General features: G+C 40.7%; 1 protein-coding gene across 1 annotated transcript in view; it reads right to left on the reverse strand.

Moving 5' to 3' along the window:
* Positions 1-11,937, reverse strand: part of LOC137629696 (cytochrome b-245 chaperone 1-like) — a 72,020-nt gene extending 60,083 nt beyond the window's left edge. Inside the window, exon 1 of the mRNA XM_068361255.1 lies at positions 11,781-11,937. Within this exon, the coding sequence (XP_068217356.1) occupies positions 11,781-11,859 (79 nt within the window). The 5' untranslated portion in view covers positions 11,860-11,937. The remainder of the gene's footprint in view (positions 1-11,780) is intronic.
* Between the last annotated feature and the right edge of the window lie 1,513 nt (positions 11,938-13,450).

Genomic DNA, 13,450 nt, shown 5'->3' on the forward strand with positions numbered 1-13,450 from the left:
CGAGCATTCCTGTCCGTCCAAGGTCGCGCCCCAGCCCGAGTCTGATGCGTCCGAAAAGAGATGAAGATTGGGGGTGTGAATCGCTAACGATAGACCCTCCTTGAGAAGGATGTTGGTCTTCCACCACATGAGAGTAGTCTTCATCTCTTTGGTGACAGGAATAGAGACCGCTTCGAGCGTCAAATCCTTGTCCCAGTGAGCTGCTAGATGGAATTGGAGAGGGCGGAGGTGGAGTCTCCCTAACTCGATGAACAGGGCTAACGATGACAGGGTCCCTGTTAGACTCATCCACTGTCTCACCGAGCAAGTGTTCCTCTTCAGCATGCTCAGAATGCACTCTAGGGCTTGGCTGATTCTTGGGGCCGATGGAAAAGCCCGAAAAGCTTGACTCCAAATCTCCATTCCCAGGTAAACGATGGATTGGGAGGGAATGAGCTGGGACTTTTCTAAGTTGACCAAAAGACCCAGTTCCTTGATCAAGTCCAAAGTCCAGTTGAGACTCTCCAGACAGCGACGACTTGTGGGGGCTCTTAACAGCCAGTCGTCTAAATAAAGGGAGGCTCTGATGTCCGCTAAGTGGAGGAATTTTGCAATATTCCTCATCAGACGCGTAAACACCATAGGCGCTGTGCTTAGGCCAAAACACAGGGCTTGGAATTGGTACACAACCTTTCCAAAAACGAATCTCAGGAAAGGTTGGGAGTCTGGATGAATAGGAACGTGAAAGTAAGCGTCTTTCAGATCCAACGAGACCATCCAGTCCTCCTGCCTGACCGCTGCTAGGACCGACTTCGTCGTCTCCATAGTGAACGTCTGCTTGGTGACATAAGCATTGAGCGCACTGACGTCCAGCACCGGTCTCCAACCTCCTGTCTTCTTGGCCACCAGAAAGAGACGGTTGTAGAAGCCCGGGGATTGATGGTCCCGGACTATCACCACTGCCTTCTTCTGTAACAGGAGCGACACCTCATGGTGTAACGCTAGCCTCTTGTCCTTTTCCTTGTAGTTGGGAGAGAGGTTGATGGGAGAAGTGGTCAGAGGGGGATTGCGGCAGAATGGTATCCTGTAACCCTCCCTTAGCCACTTGACAGACTGGGCGTCTGCACCTCTTCTTTCCCAAGCTTGCCAGAAGATCTTGAGTCTGGCTCCTACTGCTGTCTGGAGAGGAGGAGAGTCAGTGTTTGCCTTTCGAAGTCTTGGGACCTTTCTTAGACCTGCCCCTGAAAGCGTCTGGACGGGTACTTCCTCGGCTGGGGGCTCTGCCACGAAAGGGCGGAATAAATCTTGTAGCAGGAGTATCGGCCACTGGGGTGCGGTAAGTTCTAGGAACTGAAGGAGCAACCTTAGCCTTACGAGCTGAAGAGGCCACAAGGTCATGAGTGTCCTTCTGAATAAGGGCCGCAGACAATTCCTTGATAAGCTCCTCAGGGAACAGAAACTTAGAAAGCGGAGCAAAAAGTAACTGAGACCTTTGACAAGAGGTGATACCAGTGGAAAGGAAAGTGCAAAGCTGTTCCCTTTTCTTGAGTACTCCTGAAACAAACATTGAGGCAAGTTCGCCGGACCCATCGCGAATTGCTTTATCCATACAGGACATTATAAGCATGGCCGAGTCCTTGTCAGCAGGGGCAGTCTTCTTGCTCAAGGCCCCCAGGCACCAGTCGAGAAAATTGAAAATCTCAAAGGCGCGAAAGACACCCTTTAAGAAGTGGTCTAAGTCGGAAAAGGTCCAGCAGACCTTAGAGCACCTCATAGCCGATCTACGTGGAGAGTCAACCAAACTTGAGAAGTCAGCCTGGGCAGAGGCAGGGATTCCCAAGCCTGGTTCCTCTCCTGTGGCATACCATACGCCCGCCTTAGAAGTCAGCTTAGTAGGAGGAAACATAAATGAAGTCTTCCCTAGTTGCTGTTTGGACTGCAACCAATCCCCTAACATTCTTAAAGCTCTCTTAGAGGATCTAGCAAAGACGAGCTTAGTGTAGGCCGACTTAACAGGTTGCATGCCTAGAGAAAACTCAGATGGAGGAGAGCGAGGGGTAGCAGAAACAAAATGATCCGGGTAAACCTCTCTGAAAAGAGCCAGGACCTTGCGAAAGTCAATGGAGGGTGGTAACGACTTGGGTTCCTCCTCGTCCGAAGAGGGATCATCTAGGTGCGCAGCTTCCTCCTCAGAAACCTCATCACCTGAGTGTTGAGAAGCGAGAGGTAAAGTTACAGCGGTGTGCTGAACAGCAGAATCCTGACAAGCGGGTGCATAAACACTTGCGGTCTCATCCTCAAGTCTCTGTTGAAGAGGATGAGGGCTGGTAATGACAAAGTCATGAGGCTGGGATGAAGGAGGTTCTGCGGAGGTTTGAGGAGCAAGTGTGGTGAGAGGCGACTGTATTAAAACCTGAGGTTCAGGCTGCAAAGACTGGTCAAGTAGAGGAGAAGGTGGAAGGTGCATGCGTTGAGGCGGCTGACTCATTGCATGAGGTTCCTGTCTCAAGAGTTGCGCTTGCTTCAAGGGTTGAGGTGGTTGCGCATTAGCAGGTTCCTGTCTCACGAGTTGAGGTTCTTGAGGTGTGAGCTGCGAGAGTTGAGGTGGCGGCTGCGTAGAACGCGGTTCCTGTCTCACGAGTTGAGGTTCTTGAGGTGCTTGCCTCGAGAGTTGAGGTTCTCGCCTTGAGGAAAGTGGAGGTAGCAGCTGCGAGAGCTGAGGTGGCTGCCTCAAGGATGGTAGAGGTTGTCGTACCTCAAGAGGTTGCTGCCTCGAGGATGGTCTTACTGCAAGAAACTCTTGCCTCAAAGGAAGAGGAGGTTGTAAGGCATAAGACTCCTGTCCCCATTGTTGAGGAGGTTGTCGCGTGGTAAGAGATTCCTGCCTTAAGGAAGGTGGAGGTTGCTGCACAACGCTGGTAACTGGCAACTCCCAACGCGGTAGCTCACGCATGGAGGTAGCTTGAGGAACCTCAACTTCGTACGTCTGGCAGACTGGACTGCGGTGAGGAGGAGCGCTCGCAGGAGGAGGTGTAACCTTCTCTGCCTGAAACTCACGCATTAAGACCGCAAGCTGCGACTGCATGGACTGCAGCAAAGCCATCTTGGGATCAACAGACGATGAGGTCTGTTGAGGCAAAGCCTTAACAGAAGATGAGGTCTGTTGAGGCATCGCCTTACCTCTCTTAGGAGGTGTGCAGTCACCTGATGACTGCGGCGAGTCAGAGCTAACCCAATGACTGCATCCGGGTTGTTGAACTCGTGAGGTCTGGACTTTACGTTTTAAGAGGTCTTGAGACCTGAGTCCAGCGTTTTCTCCCCGAAAATTCTTCTGCAGACGAGGAAAATAAAGGCTCAATCGTCTGAGAGTGGGAGTGACGATCTCTGTAAGATACGCCCGCAACCACCGAGGATACTTCTGTGCGCCGATCAAGGCCTGCCGAACCCTTTTGCCCTTCGACATTGCTTCTCCCCTGGGCTTGGGAGCTTGCAAGAGGTCCCGGACTGGGAGGACGACTGGCACGCACAGAAGTACCCCACGCACAACACTGACACTGACACTAGCACTCGGCACAGCACTGGCACTACCACTTCCCACTGCACTTTTCACCTTAAGCTCCTTGACGTCCGCCAAGAGGAACTTGTGGTCACTCACTACCGATTCCACTTTATCACCTAAAGCCTGAATGGCACGTAAAACATCAGACATATCAGGCTGAGCACAAATAGTAGGTTCGGGGGTAGCCACTACAGGGGGAGGAAAAGGTTGAGGATCATGGGGTGAGGAATAAAGCGAAGAGCGAGCCAAACTCCTCCTAACTCTCTCTCTCTCTAACTTAGTGGTATACTTAAGGAATCGAACAAAATCAAGTTCCAAAAGTCCGGCGCATTCCTCACATCGATCTTCCAACTGACAGGATTTTCCCCTACAGTCGGAACAAGCGGTGTGAGGATCAACCGAGGCCTTCGGAATACGCCTAATACAAGTCCTACATCGTCTTTGGGGAGGAGCTTGAGAAAGGTCGGACATCTTGAATCAAAGAGCTAGTCAAGGGGGATTCCAAATAAAGCAAAAGATCGTTAACCATTAATCAAATCAATATAAAAGCTATCTAAGCTAATAGACAAGTTTCCAGTATAGCGAAAGCTGAAATCTTAGAGCAATACTTCACCAAAAACCGCGAACAAGACTCCAAAATTATAAGCGTATCCATATAGGTCTTGCCGGAAGCACGACAGAGGAAAAATTGAGGTGGTGTCAACAAGAAGTACTGCAGTACCTGGCCACAGGTGGCGCTGGTGAGTACACCCCCTTCTAGTATAGTGATCGCTGGCGTATCCCTTCCGTAGAATTCTGTCGGGCAACGGAGTTGACAGCTACATGATTATCGGGTAAGTTTAATATTGAAAAATTTAGTGTAATTTCATTTATGTTGGCAACTGACTATGATGGAAATGCTGCCTGTTCAGTGTAAAGCTATTGTTACTCATGTGAAATTAAAAAATACTGCAAAATAATGCCTGAAAGGTCCAATTCTGACTTAATTTTTACTGAAGATCAGCACATTTTCTGCTGCAAAGCTTCTGTAAAGATTGGAAAAAAAAAAATAATAAAACAAAGACGTTGGTGTCAATCATAAGGTAAGAACACTTGCCAGTATACTTTAATAATTAGAGTAAAAAATATGTCCATGAGGGTATTGCATAAACATACAGTATTAGAAAATGGTTAGGATAAAACGCAATATTCTCATGTGGGTATTGCATAAAAGGATGGGTACATACAGTATGAGAAGGGTCAGATCAAGAAGAATACTTGACTGACGTGGGTAAAACGTAATATTTACATGTGGGTATCACATAAAAGGAAGGGTACAGTTGTATTAGGTCAAGTAGAATGTCGCGGGTAAAAATACTTAAATGACATGCAGAAAAATGGGGAGGGGTTATAAGGAAACAAGTAATCCTATTGGTAAAAACAAAGGAGGACGGGGTTTAAGCGCAGATCATCTAAAACTGGTACACACATACGAACGAACGGAAACAAATACAACCGACCAGTTAAATGTCAACAAATAAATGAAAAATATACCGTTAGCATAGGATATAAATAATTTGCGCAGTTTTCCATGGATTTACTATACGTCCAAGAACATAATGTATACAGAAGGAAACCCACCAAAAAACCCCGAGTTCCCATATATGTATATATATATATATATATATATATATATATATATATATATATATATATATATATATATATATATATATATATATATATATATATATATATATATATATATACATATATATATATATATATATATATTTTTGGGCTCAAGCCATGTCGTCCTGATGGAAGTTCCTTAAAGGCAGCTTCCTAGGGTATATTACAACTACGGCGATATTCCCAGAGAATTTACCTTAAGGTACCCAGAATTCTAACTCCTGGAGCGAGTATCCCTAAAAAAGACCTTAGGGATATCGTAAATATCAGTGGACGTATTCTTGACACGCCTCATAGCAATCTATACCCCGAATAGAGTTAACACTTCGTAGGGGTCAAATGGCAAGAAAACGAAAACGAGAAAGAAAAGGGGAGAGCCGTTCGTAAGGCCCTCTCTTCTCCCGTTTTGTAAGCGTGCCCTGCGCCGATTCTGGCGCCATCTGCATTCCTTTTTGCGTAGCTTTACAACTCGGTGTTTTTTCCTGTGTTTCTACCAAAATCTTGGATTTACTCTCATATTATGCTTTCTCCAACTTCTTCTGCTTCGGATAAGTTGAGTACTATTTCTTTTATGTATAAATGTAGGCTCTTGTTTAAAATTAAAGTATTTATAAGAGTTATCTTTGATACAAGAGCTGTTGCCTGCTGGAAGCGTCATGGACGCTGTCGCTCGCTAGAATAGGATTTATTTGTTAGCAAGAGCGACGTCCCCAGCCCCCTGCGCTTTTATATTTAGCTGCTTAGCTTAATTAGGAATTCTGTTATGATGCGTTAGTAGTGCGCCTGGCGAAAGCTTTGCCTAGGCTGACCAACACTAGTCTTCGTAGCCTAGTTATTGGTCCTTGTACTTCCTGCATGATATTTAGTCTTCCAAGTGTGATTTTATATTGCTTAAAGCGTTAGGCAACGTTATACATACAGCCCTTTTCGAGTAATTTCCAAGATAGTATTGGAGTGAGTTTCGGTGATTTAGGTAATCGATTCTCTTAGTGCCTAGGCTAGGTTGTCTTAGGTCTTGATAATATTATCTTTTCCCCGTTTGCTCCCTTCTCTTCGGGGAAGGGGCAAACCCTTTCCCTCTGTTTAAGCCTTAGGCTTAACTCTAGTGGTTTGTTTGAATTAATTTTCAAATATAACTATGCTGGAGTAGTACTGTACCTTCCTGCTCCAACTGATTTGGTTCAGAGGGGGACAGTACAGCAGTGTATTAGTCTGAGTCCGTGTTGGTCTAGCGTGGGGCAGAGTCTCCCTTGCTGCCTGACACGGGCATAGGAGGTTTATCCTCCTTGATTCACCTTGGAAGGTTTCGGTAATTATGATCCCTTCGCTCGGTGACCCCTCAGACTTGTCCTCTTTGCTGTTCCGGGTTCGGGATATGTACCCCTCTCGAGAGAGGAAGGTCGTGTTCAGTCCCTGGATGGGTGAACTGAACCTATTTCCGGATCCTACGTTTCTCACCAAGAACGAGTTACCCACCATCAGGTGGGGTCCCTGAAGAATCTGCCCTCTGAAAGAAGATGCATCTCTATGTCCAGTAGAATGCCTAAAGGTCTATCTTCGTAGAACTTCAGACTTCAAGGATGGCCATCTGGCCAGGGGAGAAACGTCAGGCTCAAAATTTATTACTGAAATAACTCAGGGCGAAAATCACATATCTTATTCGCAGAGCGGATCCTGACTGTTCACCCACAGGTCACGATCCGAGGAAAGTTGCTTCATCCTTAAACTTCTTTAGTTGTAGGGATTTTGGACATCTTCGTTCGTACACTGGCTGGAAGTCTTCCAGAGTGTTCTTTCGTCACTATGCGAAGCAAGTGCAGCAACTAAGAGGTTCTGTGGTGGCAGTGGGTTGCGTCGTTAACCCTGCTGTTTAACTCTGCGAGGAACAGTAACTTAATTGGGACAATTAATTCCAGGGTGAGTATGTAGTCACATGTTGTACTACATACTATGTGAGGGTACTGGGTGACCCACGTTGACTGTTCCACTTTCGAAGGTGAACCCAGCATAAGTGCAAACATGCGTGCCGAGCGTTTCTAACGCTAATGTGACTAATTAGTAAAACAGACTTTTGACTTTGATACTTTGGTATCTTAAAAGTGGCTCCAATGTTTTTTCTTTCAGACAAACAAGTTGCTGTTTACTATCATACTTATGCTTAAAGTTTTAGTTATCCTCCTCTTATATATAGATATATATATATATATGAGTGTGGTTAACCTGTTTGTTTATTGTCTGTCAATAAACTGGTTCTTGAGAACCTTGCGTCTCCTTCACCTGTGAGCATTCATTCTATGTATATTTACCCGGGGATAATTCTAATAGAATGTTCCCTTATGCAAGCTAATATTGCATTGGTTTATGCTTCCCCTTAGCTGGAGGACTCCATCCCATAAAGGGATGGTGGCGGATTTACGAGTTTCCTCCTAAGCGGATATGAACCTTTGTCCAATACGTGTTTTGAGCGGAGGACTGGTCGATATTTCATATTGACACAGTGATTCTTTTCGAACTTCGCTTTACCCAGTATGGGGTGAGACCACTATACTCGCTTGCCTGGGGTTCATACTTAGATATATGTACTCTTCGAGACTTTCCCAGAGTCTAGTAAGACTCTTCCCTATTGGGGGCAGGAAGCTCTATCATGGTTTATGATTAGTTGAAAAGATGTATGACGGTAACATCTTAGGTCTCTAGGTCGCGTCGACTGGGGGAAATATTTCCGAGGAGTACGGCACATTTTGAGAATCCACAGATACAGTAATGCTCTGGTATACTTCCATCAGGACGACATGGCTTGAGCCCAAAAAACGGATTTTGAGCGAAGCGAAAAATCTATTTTTGGGTAAGATGGCCATGTCGTCCTGATGGACCCGCCCTTCCCTTTCAATGAAAGGGCCGTAGGATCCCTCCCTACATACAGTATCTGTAGCACCTCGTGTTTCGCTACAAGGAATGCAGATGGCGCCAGAATCGGCGCAGGGCACGCTTACAAAACGGGAGAAGAGAGGGCCTTACGAACGGCTCTCCCCTTTTCTTTCTCGTTTTCGTTTTCTTGCCATTTGACCCCTACGAAGTGTTAACTCTATTCGGGGTATAGATTGCTATGAGGCGTGTCAAGAATACGTCCACTGATATTTACGATATCCCTAAGGTCTTTTTTAGGGATACTCGCTCCAGGAGTTAGAATTCTGGGTACCTTAAGGTAAATTCTCTGGGAATATCGCCGTAGTTGTAATATACCCTAGGAAGCTGCCTTTAAGGAACTTCCATCAGGACGACATGGCCATCTTACCCAAAAATAGATTTTTCGCTTCGCTCAAAATCCGTTATATATACACACAGTAGGGTCCCGAATTATGCGAGAATTTGGTCGATTAATGACCTCGTATAAATGGAAAATCGCTTATTTCGAAACACACAACTAACAGAAATAATTCCATTGCGGCCATGGCAACCAGCAATTTGCCTATTCAAATGTGTTTACTACCCATTTCCAATACTTTCTTTGTACTATACTGTATTTCTTTATAATATCAAATTGTTCTTGTAAATAAATCAAACATTCAATATACTTTTAAGTTCTAATAACTTGAAAAATGGTTAAAATTACAACCAGGATAGGTGTAAACACCATATATTTCCCGTTATAACACGACCCAAAATACAGACAAATTTTAATGTTTGTCATATCTATTGTATAAGACAACTGGTGAATAGCAAAACCATCACTCTATAGACTAGCTTTTGTTGTATGATTGAAAATCCAGAATTATCAAAATAAAGGCGATTTTATATCATGCGTTTCCTAAACACGCCAAAAAGCACAATAAAAAACAACCAATGTTTTGTTTCCGTTTATCTCTGATCATAACGAAGAAACAGACGCACTTACTCATCTGTTAGTTTTTGCATCGACAGCAATCTTATCAGTATTGATTATATGTTGAATTTGTTATTACCAATGTTCTAATTATTTTTTATTAGAACTTTCAAATAAATGAAATGAATGCCATTTATGTAATGTTTTTCTTTATGATGCCGACTGAAACGGAAACCTTCCATTTGTTTACGCTCCATCTTCGATCATAATAAACAAACGAATGCATTAAACACACATGATCTAAGTCATAACTAATGATATTACAAACATTTAGTAAACATTATGTTATTACAAATATTTTACTTACCGTATCCATATAAATTCCTAAATTCGTAGCAAAGCTGGAAATTTTTTTTCCTTATGCGTTTAATCCACAATAGCAAACTGCCGCTAATGACAGAGTGATAACTTACGATAATTCTAAACTGTTACGAAAGATAATTGTCCTTTCCATATCCAAAATACTTTTCCTAACTTCAGTTATAAGTCAACTTGTACCCACCTCAATAATGGATCCATATGCAAAAAAAGGTAAAAGAAGAAAGTACTAGGCCTATTTTTAAAGTCATCGAACAATTAGGTTACCGCTATAACGTTCGATGTGGCACAGAGAGAGAGAGAGAGAGAGAGAGAGAGAGAGAGAGAGAGAGAGAGAGAGAGAGAGATGGTTTTAAAGTACTAAACAAAAAATATGATAGGTTATAACACATTGGTGTTTATGTAATATTAACTGTATAGATGGTTTGAATAAGTTAAGAAATGGTGTAAACAATTCTTTGTTATTGTATTCGCGCGGAAGCTAGACATCAGCTGATGTGATCACAGCCAAAAGTAAAACAAAAATAAGTTAGCAATACACGATTTTTAAAACACACCCGAAATTTAACAACATAAGTACATGTTTTATTATAGCGCAATTGACATTTAAAGAGTAAAAATTTTCTGGAATAGAATGGTGTTTCCTAAAAAATAGTGGTTTGCGGACGAAATCGGTTACCGTATATTAAGCTATGATTGAAATGGATGTATACACAGTATAATTTTTTCGTTTTGTATTTAATTGACACTTCAAAAAAACCGATTTTGGTTTCTTCATCTATTTGTAAGTATTGTATAACAAGAGAGAGAGAGAGAGAGAGAGAGAGAGAGAGAGAGAGAGAGAGAGAGAGAGAGAGAGAGAGAGAGAGAATCAGCTGTTGTAATTGAATGCCGTGTTTTTGTTTCGTGTACCCCCTGAAGCAAGGAATTGATCGCCACAACTAACAATTGTCATGTTAATATCATTCTTAAACTCAAGTTGCCATATGTGAACTATGGTTTTATTTCTTACGAGAGAGAGAGAGAGAGAGAGAGAGAGAGAGGGGGAGGGGAGATTTCTGCCATCAAATCTCTCTCTCTCTGTCTCTCTCTAGATTTTATTTTACCGTCTACTCTACAAAACCAATGTTTGCAAATCAAATGTATACTGTTTAAAATATGACAAAATATTGACGACTCGTTACCGAAGTTTAGGCTATTCACTGCCGATAAACGAACCCAGTCTACTCGTGAAAACCTTGAACGCCCAGAGGGAAAAATAAGGCTTTTAAATATACTGTACTAAACAAAAATAATGCTTTAATATACCATCATTAACACTGCCATTACAATTATCGTAAGGTTGGAGAAAGAAAAAGATTGCCGAGAACGTAACCACATTTCTGTTTACATTTTGTCAGCTGGACTCGCACAGTTAACAGTTGATTTCATTGTTGATGTGGAATTTTATCCTTAAATAGGCTATTCATTATGAAATTATGTTAATGAAATGTAATGTTAATATTGTTTTATAACATTTATTATAAATCACCCTATTTAGGGCTACCAATATACTTAAAAAGACAATAGATTTGATACATTTTGTAGTGCTTGACTCGCGAACTTTGAACAGCCTCGCAGATACAGAAAATTTATTTTTGAAAAATAGCGATCGCGGAAAAGGGGAATCGTATAATTCAAACACGCTTAATTCAGGACCCTACTGTATATATATATATATATATATATATATATATATATATATACATATAGTTAGTTTTTACCAGGAAAGGTTTCCACGTCCTTAGAGACAGTCATACCCCAGGGGCTGGGGTTGTGACCTGGGAATTACTAGGTTAGGTTAGGTGGGTTTGTTAGGTTCTCTATTATTCTACAAATATCAAAAGTGTTAAATAATCACGTTTTGGCCTGTTTTCAGCCACTTATATGAACCATATATTTTTTTCCAAATTATCTTGTGCTTATTTTGCACTTTTGAACATTATTAGTGCTGTAAATCACTCGTTTATGACATATTCCAACCCAAAAGCCCCATGTATCCCACTGACGTTCTCCATAATTTTCTTTATATGAGGGGGTCCAAAAATTAATGAACGGGTGGTTTGCCCAAATAATCATGGTGAGAAATGCATTAAACAAGAAAGAAAGTACGAAAAATATATGGTTCAAGTATTTGACTAAATATTAAAGTATCATATATTTACCATAATATTATATGCATTTACCAAACATACCTTTAAGCTACTACAAGTTAACTATTATCAAGAATAATAAGGTAAAACGCGATAAGGTGCCAAAGTTTACGGTTGAACTTAAAACAACTCAAGCATACATTTCAAAAGATGTTTTCACAACTATTTAAGATCTTACCGACAAAAACACTCCATGACTTTACTCCAGGAGCAATTGAGAGATGTAACAATTCCCGGCTGTGAAATGCAACGTTCATTTTGGCTTCATAACATCAGAAATATTGAAAAGCCAACGCAGCGTTGCCTTGTTTACATCTGTCAGCTGATAATCTATAGACGACATAATAAATTCCCCGAGAAGCGCTTTGAATATAAATCATTACACTTTTTTAAGTGAAAATTACACAATTGCTGTTTCTTCATCGAATATAAATTATGGTAATATTAGAAAGAGAGTCTATTAGATGAGGATGAGTTTTTATACAATAGTAAGTGATATGACGATCCGGAAAACCTCTTTCCTTTTCGAAAGTAAAATCTTAACACTCTATAAACAACTTATTCTAGAGTCTATACAAAGTTCCGCTGTCAATGTTTACAGAATGACATCACTACTATGTTTAGTTTTGAACATGAATTGTCATGAATTCTTAACATGGGATGATATGTATCTGCTATCCGTAAAAAATATCCATTAATAGAAGAATTTTGTTCACTCCTTTTCGCTATCTGTCTATGGAAACAATATACTTTTGAGATTTATAAACATTCATAATAGCCTAAATACACATTTTGATATCAGCTGTTACAATCTTATCTTTCATGCCGGTTACTGCTAAAAAATCAATGGATAAATATAACTTTTATTTCCAGAATTTTTTATAATAAAATTACGGTATAAGCTAAGCAATTTTCAATCAAACAAAGTCACATGTAATAAGGCCTAAATCTACTGTAATATAATCAAACTTTGGTACCATAATACCCGATATTATTATTATTATTATTATTATTATTATTATTACAAGCTAAGCTACAACCCAAGTTGAAAAAACAAAATGCTATGGACATTCTAACTCAAGAACACTTACAATTGTGATAAGTAACCTATAAAAGTTTCTGAGGTATAACGACGACAAATGGAAAATGATCTGTAACTTAAAAAAGGGCAAACACACGACAATCAAGTCTGAACTATTTCATCTGCAAATAAACATCCAAAACAATTGTAGACATTCTTACTCGGGCCAAATGAGTGGAGACTCCATTAAACTTGAAGGTTTTTTTTTATTATTATATTTGCTTTCATGTGTTTGTTTATATTCAGTCCCCTAGTAACCTTCCTACACTAAGCCCAGGAAGGGCCAGACTATGGCTGCTAAATGATTCAACGTCTAGGCCTAAGCTCACAAAGACGGTGAGGTCACATTATTAGAAACTAGTCCAATAAGATGCCACAACCTGCGAGTTAAATATTTTCATTAACGATTGCATAAAATTTCATGAAAAATTAAATTTCATGCAATGTCCAAAAAATATTTTCTTTAACGATTGTATGAAATTTCATGAAAAATTAAATTTCATGCAATGGCCATAAAATATTTTCTTTAACGATTGTATAAAATTTCATGAAAAATTAAATTTCATGCAATGGCCATAAAATATTTTCTTTAACGATTGTATAAAATTTCATGAAAAATTAAATTTCATGCAATGTCCAAAAAATATTTTCTTTAACGATTGTATAAAATTTCATGAAAAATTAAATTTCATGCAATGTCGAAAAAAATATATTTCCTTTAACAATTGTATAAAATTTCATGAAAAATTAAATTTCATGCAATGTCC

Source organism: Palaemon carinicauda, chromosome 37, assembly GCF_036898095.1.
Source record: "Palaemon carinicauda isolate YSFRI2023 chromosome 37, ASM3689809v2, whole genome shotgun sequence".
In the NCBI taxonomy this organism is placed as follows: Eukaryota; Metazoa; Arthropoda; class Malacostraca; order Decapoda; family Palaemonidae; genus Palaemon; species Palaemon carinicauda.